The 18,646-nt window shown below is 48.7% G+C and overlaps 1 protein-coding gene across 2 annotated transcripts in view; it reads left to right on the top strand.

The window, feature by feature from the left end:
• The window catches only part of ARID3B (AT-rich interaction domain 3B), a 51,218-nt gene extending 40,026 nt beyond the window's left edge, over nucleotides 1-11,192 (top strand). For both annotated transcript variants that reach the window (XM_053402055.1, XM_053402056.1), the window contains exons 5-9: nucleotides 2,777-2,960; nucleotides 3,783-4,042; nucleotides 5,415-5,675; nucleotides 7,222-7,326; nucleotides 7,859-11,192. In XM_053402055.1, the coding sequence (XP_053258030.1) occupies nucleotides 2,777-2,960; nucleotides 3,783-4,042; nucleotides 5,415-5,675; nucleotides 7,222-7,326; nucleotides 7,859-8,016 (968 nt within the window). In that variant the 3' untranslated portion in view covers nucleotides 8,017-11,192. The remainder of the gene's footprint in view (nucleotides 1-2,776; nucleotides 2,961-3,782; nucleotides 4,043-5,414; nucleotides 5,676-7,221; nucleotides 7,327-7,858) is intronic.
• Nucleotides 11,193-18,646: the final 7,454 nt, after the last annotated feature.

Here is an 18,646-nt window from a genome sequence, read left to right as displayed (position 1 = left end):
TTACTGTGAATTTGGCCCTCTAGTTTCCAGCATGTCAGCTGAGCTTCGTTCCTTGACAAAGGTGTTGGCCTGTGTTCCATTTTCACATTGGGGGGGGGGATGCTTGGCTTGTTCTTTCCATCTTCAAAATATTAGGAGACTTAACAAGACCATATTTGCTGGCTGACAGAAGGAAGTTGTGCTGGAACAGAAAGGAAAGTTAGAGGCAACTGCCCTAAAACATGCAGCCTCCAGTCAGTGTTGAAACCAAGATGTTGCATGCTCACCGGCTGCCCATGACGGGGTGGGAAATAAATGCGTCATTTTGGTTGCCAAAGTCTTGAGTGGTTAGGAAATAGATCCGGAACGGCACCATGGCCAGACTTCAAAAGAGTTGTTCAGATAGTTAATACTATTGCACCATAAAACCTCTCTTCTACACTCCTTCCTAATGAAACAAATCAGAAACAAAACACCACCTTGTTATACAGTCATACCTTGGAAGTTGAATGGAATCTGTTCTGAAGAGCTAAGCTGTTGAACACCAAGGTACGACTGTATTCTCCCCTGAGCTGTGCTACCCAAAAACTTGACACTTATACAGGCACAGTAGGCATCACAGCGTTCCTTCTGCAACGATTATGCGGTGAAAACTTTGGGATCAATTTTAGGGCCTGAAAAAAGAGCTGTGACTATTATGCGGTGGCGGTGATTATGTAGTGAAATACGGTATTTAATTATATAAAAATAAGACAAGAAGAGGACCAGGTGCTTTTCTCTCCCCTCCTCACTCCAGCTCAAAAAACAAAGTTTTTGTTTTTGTTTCCATTTCTAAAATGAAGATGCTTTCAGCTCTCTCTCTCTCCCCCCCCCCCCCCATTCCAGGTTGTGAGCTCTGCAGAACTGCCATGCAATTCCCAGTGGTTGCAATTTGACTTCTGCCACGCTCAGGGAAATGGAAGGCAAAACTTAAACCACAATAAATTCAGTTAAATACAGAAAAAGTTGCCCATATCTGGTGTACTGGTACATGGGAACCCCTGAGGAAGAGCATTAAAATCATGCTCAGAAATGCCATAGTAATCCTGTGCATGACCCAAAACTGTTGAGTTTTCACACCTTGGCCTCCTAAACATAATAATGCCGGCTGTTCCTCTCCCCCTAAGCCGGGCCTCTTCTCTGTCCGTTGCCTAGGTGCAGAGCTCTTCCGTATGGTCGGGTGTTTTTGCTTGCCCTAAGGGGAAGCGGGTGCCAGGAGGAGAACTTTAGTGGTGTTACTGCACTTCTGTCACAAATAGGGACCCTTTTCTTCTTGCTGGGTAGCTGGGGATATTCCTATATTTTATAGAATGCACACAGCACCAACAATGTGAATGGTACTTTGAGTAACAGGCAAAGGACAGGTCACTCATAGGATCATAGAACTGTAGAAGTGAAAGGGACCCAAGGGTCATCATCTGAGGGATAGCTCAGTTGGTTGAGTGTGAGACTCTCAATCCCAGGGTTGTTGGTTTGAGCTCCACTTTGGGCAAAAAGATTCCTTCATTGCAGGGGGTTGGGCTAGATGACGCTTGTGGTCCATTCCATGTCTACAGTTCTATGATTCTGTGATCTAGTCCAACCCACTGCAATGCAGGAAGCACAGCTGAAGAATCCCTGACAAGTTGCCATCCAACTTCTGTCTAGACACCTCCGTTGCAGGAGAGTCCGACTTCGTCCAAGGCAGTCTGTTCTACTCTAGAACAGCTCTTACCACCAGAAAGTTCTTCCTAGTGTTTAGTTGGAATCTTGTTTCTTGTCATTTAAATACATTGCTTAGGGTCCTCCTCTCTGGAGCGGCAGAAAACAAGCTTGCTCCATCTTCCATGCCCTCGCCTGGCGTTCAGATATTTCAAGATGGCTAGCCTATCACCTCTCAGTCACTGCCCACAGTAACTTACAATCTTTTTTTTTAAAAAAAATATTTTATTAGGAATTTCAACAAGACATTTTATCAAAAAACACATCCTCCTTAATTCCCCCCTATTTTCCCCATCCCCATAAAGTAACCCCCCCTCCCCCCCGACTTCCCTCAGCTCCTCTCTCTGGTTTATCAACAAATCTTATTCTCTGCATGTTACAAAATTGTATAGATCCTTAATTTATCTAACTAGCTATTATCAATAAAAAGTTTGTGAGTGTTTATTCAAAACCTGCCAAGGAGTCCAATTCATTTTGTTGTTTCTTTAAGTACTTTGTAAAAGGTTCCCATTCATCTTTAAAGTCACAGTGATCCTTGTCCCATAGTTTATGTGTCAATTTTGCCAATTCTGCATAGTCCATCAGTTTCTCTTGCCATAGTTCTTTAGTCGGGATTTCCTCGTTCTTCCATCCTTGTGCTATTAAGACTCTTGCCGCCGTTGTCGCATACATGAATATATTTTTCAATTTCCTTGTCAGAACTTTCCCTACAATCCCTAACAAAAATTCTTCAGGTTTTTTAACAAATGTTAGATGGAACACAACTTACAATCTTAACTTCGGGTCCACCAGGGCAACAGAAGGAGGAAAAACAGAGAGAGGAGATGGGAAGAATACATGTGCACTTGGGTTTACACATACTTGGATTTAGATTTAGGAGGGGACTGAGTGGTTAAGGCTAAGGCTTTACAGGAACTGTGGGATCACAGAGGTAGTCCAGCTGGAGTCAAGTGGCTTTTCCTTGCCCTCATTCTCTTCTTCCCTTTCTCTTTCTTTCTTTCTTTCTTTCTTTCTTTCTTTCTTTCTTTCTTTCCTGCTTCCTTCTTTTTGGCTGCAGGGACGCCAATCAACCGCATCCCCATCATGGCAAAGCAGATCCTCGACCTCTACATGCTCTACAAGCTGGTGACCGACAAGGGAGGGCTGGTGGAAATCATCAACAAGAAGATCTGGAGGGAGATCACCAAAGGCCTTAACCTACCCACCTCCATCACCAGTGCTGCATTTACACTTCGCACCCAGTAAGTCCTGGACCTTCCACAAGTTCTCAGTCTAGAACTAGATTAAGAGTTTGTGGCTGAGTTCTAAACGGTGTAGTTTCCTTGCAACTACCCTAGGAAAGGAGACGGGGAACACCTGAATCCGAGGCCCATCACAACTTTTCCCCATCTCAGTAAACTGTGATTCAGAACCCTGGGATTTCTACATTCCTGCTGTAATTAGTTATAGAAAAACATACTATTTTGCTTAGCTTCTTCTGTATTTTGGGTTGTGCCTTCTTCCAGCAGCTGATAGAACTGTTGATTTACTGAAGTTATCACCAAATTGAAGCCTGCCATCTCCTTCACCCTTTTAATAGCATTTCCATAATGCCATTTTTTACTTACTTTTATCTCATTTATTCTCACCCTCCCCTGCAACCCCTATGTAGTATAACTGCAGTCAGATGAAATGTTCTGGCATTATATCTGAAATTTTGTCTGCTTATGAACCATGCTTTAAAAAGAACTTCCAAGCTGGCCTGTCAAACCACAGTTTGTGCTAACTGTGGTTCATTGTTATGTTTGGATCCGCAGATCATTGGCAAATGACAGGGCACAAAGACATGAACACAAACTTACAGGAGCGGAGTCCTGATCAGATGAGAACTAAACAGACAAGCAGCTCAAATTATGGTGGGGTCTGTTGTAACTATGGTTAGCACAAACCATGGTTTGGCTTGATGTCTGAATGAGCCCTGTGACTGGGCCTGGGCTGAGTGTTGACTAGAGTCCATCTCTGCTGTACCAAATGCTGCATTCTGTCTGGTTCTGCATCTCCCGTTCTTTGTTTTGTTTTTCTAGGTATATGAAGTACCTCTACGCCTATGAATGTGAGAAGAAGTCCTTAAGTTCTCCCGCTGAGCTGCAGGCTGCCATTGACGGCAACAGACGGGAAGGCCGGCGGCCCAGCTACAGCTCCTCCTTGTTCAGCTACTCCCCTGCTGCCACGGGGCCTCCTTCACTCCTGTGCCCTCCAAAGATCCGCTTCCCCATCGTTAGCCTCACCCCTGGTGGCGGAACCAGCAACCCTCACCTGTCTTCAGCAGGCGCTCTCAGGAAAGGTCAGCCACTTACCTGGTTCGTCATTTGGGTGGTCTGAAGGGCCAGGTGCTCAGGTTTAGCAGTCAGATGGATACAGTGGGTGAGGGTGTGTTTGCACATGCATACATGCACGCACAGTGTGGCTCACAGTGGCCACTTCCTCCAACAGATGTGAGCATTTCAGCTGGACAGAACCCTGAGGTACCCCACAAGTGAGAGCCATGGGGTCTGAACATTCATCCCCCAACACCACTTTCTGGACACGGCCCAGGAGGAAGGAGCGGAACCACTGTATAACAGTGCCCCCAGCCCCTCAAGGCGGTCTAGAAGGATGTCATGGTCGATGGTATCAAAGGCCGCTGAGAGATCCAGCAGAACTAGGAAACCGCTTTCACCTTTGTCCCTAGCCCATCGGTGATCATCGACCAGGCAGTTTCAGTTCCACGGTGAGGCCTGAATCCCGACTGGAAGGGATCCAAATGGTCCGCATCCTCCAGGCGTGCTTGGAATTGTTCAGCAGCTACCTGGTCAATCACCTTGCCCAAGAATGGAAGATTTGAGACTGGGCAATAGTTGGCCATATTTGCTGGGTCTAAAGATGCTTTTTTAAGAAGCGGTTTAATAACCTCCTCTTTCATTGGGTCTGGGAGGGCTCCCTCGTAGAGGGAAGCATTCACCACCCTGCAGAGTCCACTACTAGCCCTTCCCAGCTTGCTTTTATTAGCTAGGATGGGCAAGGATCAAGGAGGCAGGTGGTCGGTTTCACTCGAATCCTTACCTTGCACAACTGTTTTGCTATCAAACAGCTCTTTCCTTCAGAAAGTTCTTCTTCACATACAGCCAGGATCTCCTTTCTTGTCATTTGAATCCATTGATTTGAGTCCTATCCTCTGGGGCAGAGATTTATAACTGCTCTCAGCCAGTCTCAAGCATCCTCCTCTGGGGCAGCATACTTAGTAAGTGGTGGCTGGGCAACACTGTGCTGTGTCAGATGAAACTGAAATTTCTGGACCTATTTCCAAAACCACTTTAATCGCCACAATGGATGATGACCTGTGCCAGGAGAAAGACAGGGAGCAGGACCCTACTGATTTCTTTCAGACCACCTGGACCCAGCTCTTCCCTGTCCCCAGAACCCCTACGGTCTCTTTCCTCATTGGCCTATTATTTATTTATTTAGCGTATATACTGCCCTACACCCAAAGATCACATAATTTTTTGATGTCAGTGCCAGAGATGAAGCAGTTGCTGGCTGAGAGGGGAAAGAGAAGGGCAGTGCCACTAATAGCATTGTCAGGATGGTGCTTCCAGCCTTGGGCAAGTTGCCGGTTGAGCTATGGCTCCCACCTCAGCTTGCCTCGAGGTCCCTGAGTGGCTCGTTTGCTTTCCTAGGTGACGGCGTCCCCTTGACCGTGTCCACGCCAAACCGCATTGCCATGCCTGTGGCCTTGGCGAATCAGCAGGCGGCTGTGACGGCAGCGGCACGAACCGCTACCCTGGACCAGCTGAGGGAGAGGCTGGAGTCTGGGGAGCCCGCGGAGAAGGTGGCGCGGATGACGGAGGAGGAACAGCGCTTCATCCAGCAGGCCTTTCAGCGGAACCTCTTCAGCATGGCCCGGCAGCTGCCCATGAAGATCAAGATCAACGGCCGAGGTGAGGCCGCCCTGGCTCTGCTGCAGCCTTTGGACTATAACTCCCATCGGCCACAGCGAGCGCACGTAGTTCATCGGGAGAGCGTCAGGTTGGCAAAGGCTGATGGGAGTTGTAGTCTAAAATTGGTGGGTGGTAGCATCCCCTGGGGGTGGGGTTCCCTAGGGGGCTCTAAGAGGCAAGAGGGCAGCGGTGGGGGGGGGCACTGGAGGTGCTGATTTAAATCTCCTGCTAAGTGACCTTAAACCAGACATTGGGAAACGGGTGTCGCCATCAAGCCCACCCATCGCATTAAGAGTTTGCTGAACAGTGAAGCCATGACTAAATGTGGTATCTAAGACTTGTTCAGTGACTGACAGGCTTATCTCATATCAAGTTCATCAGTTAAGCTGAATTAATGGAACTAGCTTTAATTGGATGTTGAATAAAAGTGCAATTAATTGCTTCTGTTTTGAATCTTATTGTGTTATTATCTTCCTTCGTGGGCTGTGCAGACTGCTATTCTGAATAATGCTTTTTGGAGGGGAGGGACTTGATGCATGAGGGAAGCACAGTACTCATCACAATGTCCTGGCCTCCCCCCCACCCAAGAATGGGATGTGGGCAGATAGGTGCAACTTCTTGGTTTAAACCAGTGATGAGCAAACCACAGCCCTCAGACCACATTTGGCATTGTAGGAGTTTTTACCCCTTGAGAATCACCCGGCTTCTCCTCCTTCTCAATCCTGATTTCCTTGGAGTGGATGAGAGAGCTGAGCTGTCCCTTCGCAATAAAACTGGCTGTGCAAGCAGGGCTTTTTTCAGCCGGAACTCAGTTCTGGCACCTCTCAGGTGGGCGCCATTGCCATTCTAAGAGAACGAGGGAGGTGGTGTTGATGCATTCCGGCACCTCTTTTTCTAGAAAAATAGCACTGATGAGGTGCCTGCCGGAAGTCTCATGAGATGTACTGGACTTGCTTTGCCACTGATGCGTCTTCATCACCTCAGCCAGAGAGGCATGAGTACAGAATGGTAGTTGGAAGGGACCCAAAGGGGTGGCGAGAACGGCAGGTCTACAGGGTCTATCACAGTCAGCTGCATGTTGGAGGAGGAGGATGCTGGGGGCCATTGCCCAGCCTCAAAGCCCACCGCCAGCTGGGATGTGGGGTTTTCCAGATGCAGGGATCAGGCCTGCATGCTGAACAGTTTCCACGCCAGATGTGACCCTCAGTCCAAGCAAGAAAAATTGCCACCCCTGGTTTAAACCCCTTGTGCATGACTTCCCGTGTCCAGTGTTTCTCCAGCTGGTACTTTGAGCCATTCAGGGCCCGTTGTTCCCTTCCATTTATTTTAATGGTGGATCAAGGCGTAGTGCAGAGCAAGGTGAAATCTCTGCCAGTTGACCAACTATGTTACAACTATCAGGTCTGGGGAGGTGTGTGTGTGTGTGTGTGTGTGAGAGAGAGAGAGAGAGAGAGAGAGAGAGAGAGAGAGAGAGAGAGAAATGCCCGGGTCTGTAGTGGGATGAGAATAACACAACTCACTCTATTCTTTTGTCCTCCCCCACCAGAGGATAAATCAGATTCAGCAGCGACATCAGCAGCACTGAACTGGACCCCGTCTGGCTTTGGAAGCATTAATATGTCTGTGGAAATCAATGGCACAATCTATGCTGGTGAGAGAGAAAGAGTCCACTTCTGAAATGGGGCAAGCGATTGAAGCAGGTGGATCCCTTGGAATCAGCCGCCCAATATTTGGAATAATCCAGCTTCAGGCTGAGCATTCTGCCAAGCTGCGGAATGGCTGGTCTCTGGAGATAAATTCAGAACAATCCTCTGATCACACACACACGGCTATTGATACGCCATTGCTGCTCTGAGGAAGCCAGAGCAGGGAGCTGCACGAATGTGGGTGGCTTTAAAAGAGGAGAGGGCTATCGATGGCTCCTAGCCAGGATGGCTATCCTTCTGCCTCCACAGATGGATGCACCAATACTTCTGAATACCAGTTGTTAGGACCCACAGGAGGGGAGAGGGCTCTTGTGCTTGGATCCTGATAGCTCGTTTCTCACAGGCATCAGGAAGGCCACAGTGAGAACAGGATGCTGGACTAGATGGGTCCCCTTTGGCCTGGTCCAGCAGAGCTCTTTTTGCATTCTTATGTTATCCTTGGCCTGCTAATCTTCCTCCCTTCTCTCTGCCCCGCAGGGGTCTTGTTTGCCCAGAAACCTGTCGTCCACCTCATTGCCGGATCCAGCACGCAGAGCACCGGCGGCGGCAGCAGCAGTTCCTCCCACTGTTCTCCCAGCCCGACCTCCTCCAGGGGCACACCTGGTGTTGAGCCCTCAACCAGCTGGTCTCTCTGAGGGGGAAGCAGGGAGGAGGTGCTCTCTCTTTCCCTGGCCCCAAGCGGTCCTACCGGTGACCTCGCCTCGAGGAGCCCGCTTAGAAGACCAGCCAGTGGCAGAGAAGCAAAGATCCTGTGCTGGCAAGGATCCTGCCGAGGTGGTCTCTTGCTGCCCACCTCACCTTTCTTCAGGTCTTGCTGTGTCCTCGGTGGGAAAAGGAGGGCAGGGGACGGGGGTGGGGGGGCGGGAGGGGACACAGGGCGTGTTTCAATCAGGGATTCTCTGGACAGGCTGTGTGAGTTTTTGTAGATGACTGAGCATCGCCACTGTAGCAAAAGGCGAAGGCAAGAAACCCATTTTCCATGCTTCAAACGACTTTCCCCCCCTAACGTGACTGCAGTGTATTGACAATCCTACCCCCCAGAGGCAGGGGGGGAACATAGCTCTCTTCTCTCATATACCACCCCCACATCCTTGAATTCCTCTCTCCAGCTTGCTTTTACACACAGACCCATATTTGATCCCTCTGTATGTTAATGTGCAGGTCTTACTGGGTCTCTTTCCTCTTCCCAGTTAGCCAGCCTTGACTCAAAGGGCCAGTGCATCTCCTGCCTCCCTCTCTCCTTCTGGCCTTAGGTTTGGCCTGCTAGCTTCTTCTGGAGGAGTCTTGACAGCATGGAGGTTCCCTTTCGTGCTGCTTCTGCAGCATTGAGCAAAGCGCCCCTGGGAGGCTGGAGAGGTCTCTGGAGGAATCTGCACCAGCTGCCCTTCGCAGCTTTGCCCAGCCTTCCCTGCAGAACTGGGGCTCAGGCGCCAGCATTGGCAGGTTCTTCCACAGCTTCACTCCTATCCAGCCTCCCCATGAGGTCAAGTTGTGCAATTCTGTTTCTCCATTCTTTCTGCCTCAGGGGTGGGTGGGGATGCATGGAATTTTTTAATTTTATTTTAAAAACTCGTACCAGCCAGAAAGCTAAAGGTGAAAGTGGTTAGGGGCTCATCTAGGTCAGGCACATTTTATGCTCCACCCACCCTTGCTTCCCTGTCCTCCCTCCCCCAAATGTAACTGGGATTGGGCACCTTGATGCTGAAAGAACAAAGCTGTTCTTGCATTGCTGCTGCCTGTGTCCACTCACTTAACACTTGCCGAGAATCCTCTGTGATCCCAGCCTATCAAAGGCGGATTGGCTGCTTCCTTGTGCATTGGTGGGGCCAGCCCTAATTGACTGCCCCACAGCCCTGGAACAACCAGGGGCTTCTGAGCACCTCCCCCCACACCTTCCCTTCTAAAATCTTGATGAGGGAGCCGTGTGTTGTTCCTCAGGACAGATGAACTCCTCAATTGCTTCCCCCTCCGGACTTGTGCACACACTTCGCACTTCCTTGTACCTCCCCCCTTGAACTTCTGCCTGTTTCTGCTTCCTCCTTGTAGCAGAAGCCCGCTGCCTGCCTGTTGCACCGGCAGCCCCCACCTCCTTGCCAACAGGGATCCGCCCTCCCTCTCCTACCCTGACGAGTCTCAGTCATGCTACAGTCCTGCATCAGCTTCTCCTGAGCAGATGAAATACCTCAAAAATATGTACTTATTGCTGTGTTGTTGTTGGGATTTTTTTTTCTCTCTCTCTTCTGGAAGGATTTGCATATGTTAAAGCTTCTTTTTATATGTCTTGTTGACTGCTTTTTATTTTAAATTTTATATATTGTAGCACCAAAGACACACCAAAAAAAAAAGGAGCCCCCTGAGTTGAAGGATCAGAAACCTTTGATGTCCTCAAGATAGCATGGAAGCACTTGGCTCATGGGGTAATAGGTGGCGGTGGAAGATGCAGGTTAATTTCTCAGGCTGACTTTCTCTCTTTCCTTCTTGTTGGTTTGATGTTGCTTTCTCCTCGAAGGGCTTATTAGTTGTTCAGGATTTTCAAAACAATCCATGTTAGGTGCATCTCAGTCCCAAAACAGTAAGAGGACTTTGTTTCCTTATTACCCTTGAAGTAAAGTCCTGTGCTGCAATTCTGATTATTTCTGGCCTCTTGAGAGCTCGCTGGTTCTCATGGGATTCTAACCCAAGTCCTGCATGGTAGGCAGAGCTCTGGAGGCAGCTAGGCCCTCTCGAAGTGCAGGTGTTTCTCTCCCCTCCCCTCTTTTTTAAAGGCTCCCTCAGAGGGAAAGCAGAACCCCCAGCTTGGAAAAGCTAGGCACATCTGTAACTGTGAAGCTACTGGGAATGGCTGAAGTGATGTTTTTTCCCCCGGCTACACGAAATAGATTGGGGGACACACGTGCACTAAATCCTCTTCCTTCCACGATGTTGCTTTTGGAGAAGTTCCTGCAGAGGAAAAATACACCCTTGGGAGGGAAACTATTTGTATTTGAAGGGTGCATTTAAAATGCATTATGAGTTAATAAATAAGAATGTTCCTTTCTGGACACATCTTTGAGCACAAGAATGGACCACCTGAGAAGGCAGTAGACTCTCCTTGCTTGTATGTTTTTTAAGCAGAGGCCGGAAAGCCACCTGTCAGGGATGCTTTAGTTGTGATTCCTGCATTGCAGGGGTTTGGACTCGACGGTCCCATCCAACTCCACAATTCTATTAGTCTTTGATGGTGCTCGGTCCTGCAGGTTTTCTGTTTTAAAAAAATACTGGATTTCTAGGTCCAGTATGTTTCTCCCAGGCGTGTTCCTCTGCAGTTACTTACCCAAGGCACTCCCAACCGCTGTGTATGTGAGCATGTACCACTGGGCCAAGGAAATTGCTGTGGTGCCAAGTTCACCAAGTGACGCCACATTTGTCCCTCCACCAATCAGATTTATCATAGGGAATGTGAGCAAGAGAAGATGCCATTCCTGCTGGAAGGCCTGAAGTCTGCAACAGGGAGGTTCAGCTGACAAGCCAGATGTGGCCTGCAAAGCATTCTTACCTGGCCTGCAGTCACCCTGCCAAACTTTAAGCAAAGCATTGTAAAAAGTCTAGCCTTTGTAGACGAGAAAGAGATTCCACACTTCAGTGTTATCTCTCTTCAGCCAACAGCTGCTTGGAAAAGCAATGGGACACTGGATGCTTTCCACCAGACCAAAACTGCAGAGAACCAAGTTGGTCCATCAGAATCTTCTTTTTAAAAATGCAACAGCAGCATAATCCTGCTATTAAATTGTCACAGAATACAAACAAACCTTGAAGGAAAGATCTGCTGAAACTGAAAGCTTGCTCATACTTGGGGTGTTTTGGTTGACCCGATAAAGGTTTTACACTGCTGTTACTGTAGGAGATTCCCTACCCGTTTCATTGTATTGCTGTCTCATGCAGATTCTGGGAAAAACAAAGCTCCACACCCAGGCTACCTCTTCTGCAGATCTTTGCGAAGCAATTCTGCCCCCCTCCCCCAACCAATTGCCTTATCCCAAGTGACTGCATAGCTCCCAAACTGTGACACTCATTTGTCCTGGATGATTCGGGGCAGATAGTGTGTCAAAACACACCTCTGGCCCCTGGGCCGCTGCTCTAGGGAACACAGAAGCCTGGGTCAGATCTGGCCAGCTGTGGACCGAATAGTCTGCAAACATTTTTTTTCTTTCTCCCTTGCCACAACCTTGCTAGATTTGAATGAAACATGTGGCTGGAATTCTCCCCGCATACTCAGTGATGGGGATTCCGCAGAATAGCATTCTTTTTGTGTTTGGGGCTTTGCAAATAATATCCCAGACTTGACTACGTTAAGGTGTGTTGCAGATTGTGCAGCAAAATCCATCTCTGTCCCCTGCAGCAGCAGTGACCCCCACCCCACCCCCAGCTGACTTGATAAGGTTGAGGCCTTATCTGTGGCCAGTTCTCAGGGCCCCTTGCGATTCTACTTGGCTCCTTTACTGTCAAGAGTATGGCTGTTGCTCCTCTTGAAACAGAGAAGGTAGAAGTGGCAGCTGGAGGCTGGGATGTCGAAAATCCAAAGGCTGCCTTCAACTTTCCACAACGGCATATTGCTTGTTGCTCCCATTTGCATTGGAAGCCCCCAGCCAAAAACATTTTGCCCTCCTGGGTAAAGTATTTGTTAGCAGTAAAACCTGTAGTCCACCTGCTTTCCTTTGGCAGAGATGGTCTGGTTGTAAAGGCAGCTGGCTGACTTTATTCTAGCAGGCAGGAAGGTTGCCAAACTTGGCATGAGATTTTTCCCCGTGGGCCTCTTGGCTCATTGCCTCAGGCCTCCTTCGCTTTTAAGCAGAGCCTACACCACAACCAGGGTTGGGTGTGAATCTTCTCGGGCGTTTTGCTGGCTAATTCTTTTTCTTTCTTTATTGTGTGTGTGTGTTTCCCCCACCACCACCACTCCCAGCAATGGAAGATTGTCCTATTTGCAGTGGTGGTTGTTTTCTAGCTTAGGGTCCTACAAGGCTGCTTCATGCAAAGCCAGGCCGTGGGTCCATTGAGCTCAGCATCCTCTGCACCAACTGGAAGCAGCTCTCCAGGGTTTCAGGCAGGCCTCAAGCAAAACAGGTGCTGCAGCACTGAGCTGTTCCCCTTCCGTTAGGAAGTTGAGATCCGCTGAGTAATTCTAAGGAATCCTGATAAGACTGCTTTTGTCTTGTAAGCGTAGGTTTCCAGGCCTCAGTTTTGGGGGGTGGGGGTGGTGGATGAGCACTTGAAGGTGTCCAGTATGGTTTCTGCATTTAATACGGCTCTAACCTTTCCTGCACCAATTTCCCCAATAGTCACGTGACTCTGACACTTCCTCTCCCAATCCCTGACCAAGTGGAACACACAGAACAAAATCCTGTAACCATATAAACATGTGAATATTGTGCAGAGTTGCTTGATCTGCATAACTCGGTTTCCTGGTTTCAGAACTTGTGGCTTCAGCTTTTCTTTTCTTTTTTACCCTAGTGCAGAGTTCTAAGTTGGGAAGGGGGGATGAAGGCAGGGAGAGGCTTTTCCTAAACACCCCCCCAAGCTCTGTTAGCAGTGGATTCTGAGATTCCTTGCTTTAACGTGTACCAAGCTAGACACAGAAGTGGCAGAGAGAACTTGGGTCTGTTCTGATTTATGTGTGAAGCAGGCTTGGGAGGGTAAGGGGCCTGATTTAATAATAAATCACTGAAAGCATAAAAGTTCATACAGTTACTGGGAGATGAACCTTCACCCTCCAGCACTTTCCTCTCAACCACACTCTCCTGGGTGTCAGAGTTTGGCTCTGGGCACGGGGAACAGCTGCAGGGTGATAGGAACTGGCTTGGAAGAAGGATAAACTGTGGGGCAACCTCCAAACCCATGTGCCCCAATTGATTTAAAAAGGAGCCCACTCCTCCCAGTCATCTGCATTACCTGGAGTTTCAGGCAGAGCTGAATTTCCGCCAACGGGTCTCTCACTGCTCTGTCCAGTTTGGTCCCATTGCACTCAATACCATTTGCATTTCTTGCACAGGAAGGTGCTTGGAGCGCTGGGGCGGCCTCTGCCCTCCAGGCCCATCAGTTTCCTCACTCAGCTAAACTGAAAGCAGGCAGGGAGCTAAAGGGTCGTTCAGAATCCAGTTCAGGGAAAAGGGTAGATTTTGGGATTTGTAACGACATACGTAAGTATATACCTCATTAAAATAAGCTACAGCATCAAACTTCAGGCCCTTGGCTGTTTTCTGGGTCAGCCATTCCAGGTTGTAGAAATCCACCCCCTCTCCTTCCCTCCCCTCTTTTTGATGGGCTGGGTTGTATCGCTGTTTGTGCTGTGCTTTGCCAGGTCGGTGGAGAAACCAGCAGCAGATTTTTGGCTCGGTGAGGTGCAGGAGGGGCATTTACTCCACCGTACCCAATTCTGAATATTGAAAGATTGTATGACGCTCAGGGCTTTTGATATGACAGAAAGGGCTGCTGCTCCTCCACCCTGGTCTTAGTTTCATTTGCAGAGGCAGTTTCCTTTCCACCCCCAGCTCAAGCACGAAATCCCACAGCAGAGATGCTGGTCTTGTGGGTGAGGTGTGTCCCCACAAGAAAGGATCTTCCAGGGCCCCCTTGGCTTAGCTCTGGATTGTGCAAAGGGTTGCAGACCTGGGACTTTCTGCACACACACAGCCTGTGCTCTGCCACTGAACTACAGCCCCTCTCTCACCAAGTCTTTTAAAAAACAAACACCCCTCCTTTCTGTTGCCCTGGGAAAGAGGGCCCAGTGCTTTTCAGGTGGCACCAGAAGACTCCAGGACAAGGTCCCTTCAGCCGTGGAGGTGGAAGCGGGTTTGCTGTCACACAGAGCCCTTTCTTAGCGGCTGCCTCTTCCAGGCGGATCCAAAGGAGGGAAGGAGGCAGGTGGTTCTGAAATCTGCCACCACTTTTGCAGCAGCTGCACAGCTAGGGGTGTTTTCTCTCTCTCTCTCTCTCTCTTAACTATTTAAAGGAAGAAATAAAATGTGATAGCCTAGATGGTGAATAAATAAATACCTCAGATGTTTCCTTCCAGCAAGTGTCTGTATATGTTGTTGGTGGGTTTTTATTTTCTATCTTACATGTTATCTGAATGTTTATATTCCAATAAACTTCTACCTCTTCATACAACGGCTATGCACTGCTTCCTCTTTGTGCCGTTTTTTGTTTGTTTCCCCCCCACTGCTGCTTCCCCTTTTGTAATTCCCTGGAAAAGCCAAACAGCAGCTCTTCCATTCCAACACTTTGGCAGAATCCTGTTGTGGGAAAGGATTTAAAAGCCCTTCCAGGAAGCGGACATTGTTCTTGTTGTTATTTAAATTTATGTACTGCCCTTCATCAGGAGACCACGGGGCAGTTTACAACACAGAACCTAAAATACATAACATAATATCAAACAAAACAAAACACACCCATACACACAGTTTAAAAGGCCATAAATTGTTTTATTAGCCCAAGGCCTGCCTGAAGAGGAAAGCTTTTGCCTGGCACCTAAAGATATGTAATGGAGGTGCTAGGGAGCCACCACAGAAAAGGCCCGTTCTCATGTTGCCATCTTCCAGACGAGTAGGCACACAAAGGAGGGCCTCAGAGGCTTATCTTGGGTAGGTTCATATGGAGAGAGGTGGTCCTTGAGGTATTGTGGTCCTGAGCTGTTTAAGGCTTTATAGGTCAAAAGCAGCACTTTGAATTGGGCCCGGAAGCTAACTGGCAGCCAGTGTAGTCGGGCCAGGATTGGCGTTCTCTGCATGGCTGATGGTCGGGATTGTGGCAACATCTGGAAAGTCCACAGGTTCCCTGTCCCTGGCTTGCTTTGACAGCTGGGTCTTGGACAGAGATGAGTCTTTCCTCTTCTCTGCTCCCAGGCGCAGAACATCCTGCTTTCTTCTTCGTGAAGCTCAAGGTGCCATAGAGGCCCAAAGGGGTCTCCCATCCAGGGAGCAATGGCCAGAGCTGCCACCTCTTGATTTGCTCTCTATTGCATTTGCATTCTGCGCTCTTAAGAGAGTGGGGGGACTTTCACATGTTGTTGGACCCCAGCCAACATAGCCAGTGGCCAGTGAGGGTGCGAGTTGGAGCCGAGCATCGTCTGGACCAGGGGTCAGCAAACTTTTTCAGCAGGGGGCCGGTCCACTGTCCCTCAGACCTTGTGGGGGGCCGGACTATTTTTTTTGGGGGGGGGGATGAACGAATTCCTATGCCCCACAAATAACCCAGAGATGCATTTTAAATAAAAGGACACATTCTACTCATGTAAAAACACGCTGATTCCTGGAGTGTCTGCGGGTCAGATTGAGAAGGCGATTGGGCTGGATCCGGCCCCTGGGCCTTAGTTTGCCTGCCCATGGTCTGGACGGACACATGCTTCCTAGCCCTGCGCTTGGGAAATTTCGGTGGTGCCCAGGGTTCCCACTTCCCGTCCATTTTATCTTCACACCAAAACTATGAGATAGACTAAGCAGAGAGCTATCTCTATCAAAAATTGTTGACCTATAAATACATCTTATGAGCTGACAACTTTAAAGTCAGTAAATAAAAAAACCCAGTAAAAGCCCCGGGCCTTAGTTTGCCTGCCTACCCATGCCTTAGGCTTTATTGCCAAAAAGAAAGTGTCAATAAGGAAACACAGATCTGAGTCCCTGCGGTGCTGTGGTTAAGAGGCTTGTAGGAGGATGTGGAAGGCTTGGTTCAGAAACCCCAAATGGCTGCACAGCTCTCGATGAGTGACCTCGAACCAGTGACCAGCTCTTTGGGCCTGACCTACTTTGCAGGCCTTCTTCCCTGATCAATTTCAGAGCATGTTAGAAGCCCTCTTGGCTTGCAGTTCTCTACGCTTATCACTAGATGGCAGTACTGGCGAGGAACTTGAAGGAACTCCTGCTAGGAGTGTTGCTCCTTTTTGCACCCATGTTTCTTCCCTTGACTGATTGAATTAATCAAGGTGGCTTGAATCAATAAAGGTGGTGACCAGTGAAGACTGTCTTCCTTGGAGGTTTTTAAGCAGAGGTTGGATGGCCATCTATCATGGACACTTTAGCTAAGATTCCTGCATTGCAGGGGGTTGGACTAGATGACCCGCGGGGTCCCAATTCTATGATTCTATGAATTGATTGGTTGCATTTCTAACCCACCTTTGTTTCCTCCAAGGAGCTCAAGTATAGTGGTACCTCTACTTATGTGCCCCTCTTGTTATGCATCCTTCGGGATACGCACGTGGCAAACCCCGAAGTATATTTTCAGGGTTCACCGCGCATGCATGCGCAGTAGCGCTCTATTGCGCTGCATGTATGCACAGAACAGGCACCTCCAGTTGCGGAAACCTTGGGATCCGACTGGAGCTCCAGAACGGATCCCGTCCGCAACCGGAGTTACCACTGTATATAATTCTCTGCCTCCTCATTTAACCCCCACAATTAATTTAATACTGTGTCTTAATGTTGTATCCTGCCCTGGGACCTTACAATGAATTAACAACAACTAAAACTACAGCAATTGTGCAGTAAATCCACTTTTAAAAAGAAGCTGGCTTTTCTTTTTGCAGTTTGGAAAGTGACAGGGAAATAAATTGAAACCTGGGATGGATGAATATAAAAAGGGAAATCGGGGTGCGTGCCGAATGAGCACCCCTTGTCGTATGACCTTCCCGCAAACAAGTCAAAACTCAAAGACCAGAGATAGTCTACCCAGGGGTCAGCAAACCTTTTCAGCAGGGGGCCGGTCAACTGTCCCTCAGACCTTATGGGGGGGCGGACCTTTTTTGGGGGGGAAATGAACAAATTCCGATGCCCCACAAATAACCTAGAGATGCATTTTAAATAAAAGGGCACATTCTACTCATGTAAAAACATGCTGATTCCCGGACCGTCCGCGGGCCGGATTTGGAAGGCGATTGGGCCGGATTCGGCCCCCAGGCCTTAGTTTGACTACCCATGGTCTAACCTCTGTGTAAGCCTTGTGTGCTCAAATCAAGACGAATGCTGATATATAAATTATAGCCATTTCTAAATTTGCATCAGTACATATACATCAGCATATGCAAAGTTTATGCAAATTAGTGCCTCCTTTTTTCAGTAATGAGCCAGTGGTACCCTGGTGGAGAGTTTGCTATGGAAGCAAACGGGTGCATTGCAAAATGAGGGCAGGGAGAATTGGGACCAGCATGAAACACCCCCACTCTGCCCTTTTGCCAGCTTTTCTTTCTGCATACAATGTGCACTCAGAAAGTTGGGGGAGGTCTGTTAAAGGCACAGTCCCCAATTGTGGCCCTCCCAAAATCGCCTTCCAGTAATGCCCCATTATTGGAGATCAGGGAGAAATTTGACTCATTTCACATTGAAAGGCAAACCTGCCTCATTTGCACCATCTCAAACAATCCACTATGAATTATGGTGCTGGAGGAGACTCTTGAGAGTCCCATGGACTGCAAGAAGATCAAACCTATCCATTCTGAAGGAAATCAGCCCTGAGTGCTCACTGGAAGGGCAGATCCTGAAGCTGAGGCTCCAATACTTTGGCCACCTCATGAGAAGAGAAGACTCCTTGGAAAAGACCCTGATGTTGGGAAAGATGGAGGGCACAAGGAGAAGGGGATGACAGAGGACGAGATGGTTGGCCAGTGTTCTCGAAGCTACCAGCATGAGTTTGACCAAACTGCAGGAGGCAGTGGAAGACAGAGGTGCCTGGCATGCTCTGGTCCAGGGGGTCACGAAGAGTCGGACACGACTAAATGACTAAACAACAACAACAAACAATCCACGGACTGAAGCACAGCCACCCTTCATGATCTGCCCTTTTCTGAATTTTGCCGTGCAGTTCTCCAGCCAGGTATTGTGTACACAAAGGTATGCACTAGGTTAAAGTGTGCAGAAAAATGAAACTGTGAGTAAAAATAACATACTGTATTTTTCGCTCTATAAGATGCACCTGACCATAAGATGCACCTAGTTTTTAGAGGAGGAAAACAAGAAAAGCCAGCAAGAGCCGCAGACACACTCTCTTTAAAGATAGAGCAGCTCTTGCTGGCTTTTCCGGGAGGTGGGAGAAGGGACTGACGGGCTGCCCTCCGTCCTTTCTCCCACCTCCCTGAAAAGCCAGAGCAAGCTGTGCAGCTATCTCTGAAGCCAGCACAGCAAGAGGGAGAGCTGCACAGCGCCTCTTGCTGTGCTGCCTTCCCGGCAAAGCAGGATGAGGGACAGAAGGGTGCCCTTACACGAGCCCCTTCCATCCCTCATCCTGCTTCGCTGGGAAGCC

This window comes from Podarcis raffonei, chromosome 9, assembly GCF_027172205.1.
Source record: "Podarcis raffonei isolate rPodRaf1 chromosome 9, rPodRaf1.pri, whole genome shotgun sequence".
Classification (NCBI taxonomy): Eukaryota; Metazoa; Chordata; class Lepidosauria; order Squamata; family Lacertidae; genus Podarcis; species Podarcis raffonei.
Note: the sequence above shows the minus strand (reverse complement) of the source record. Positions and strands in the feature narration are given on the sequence as shown.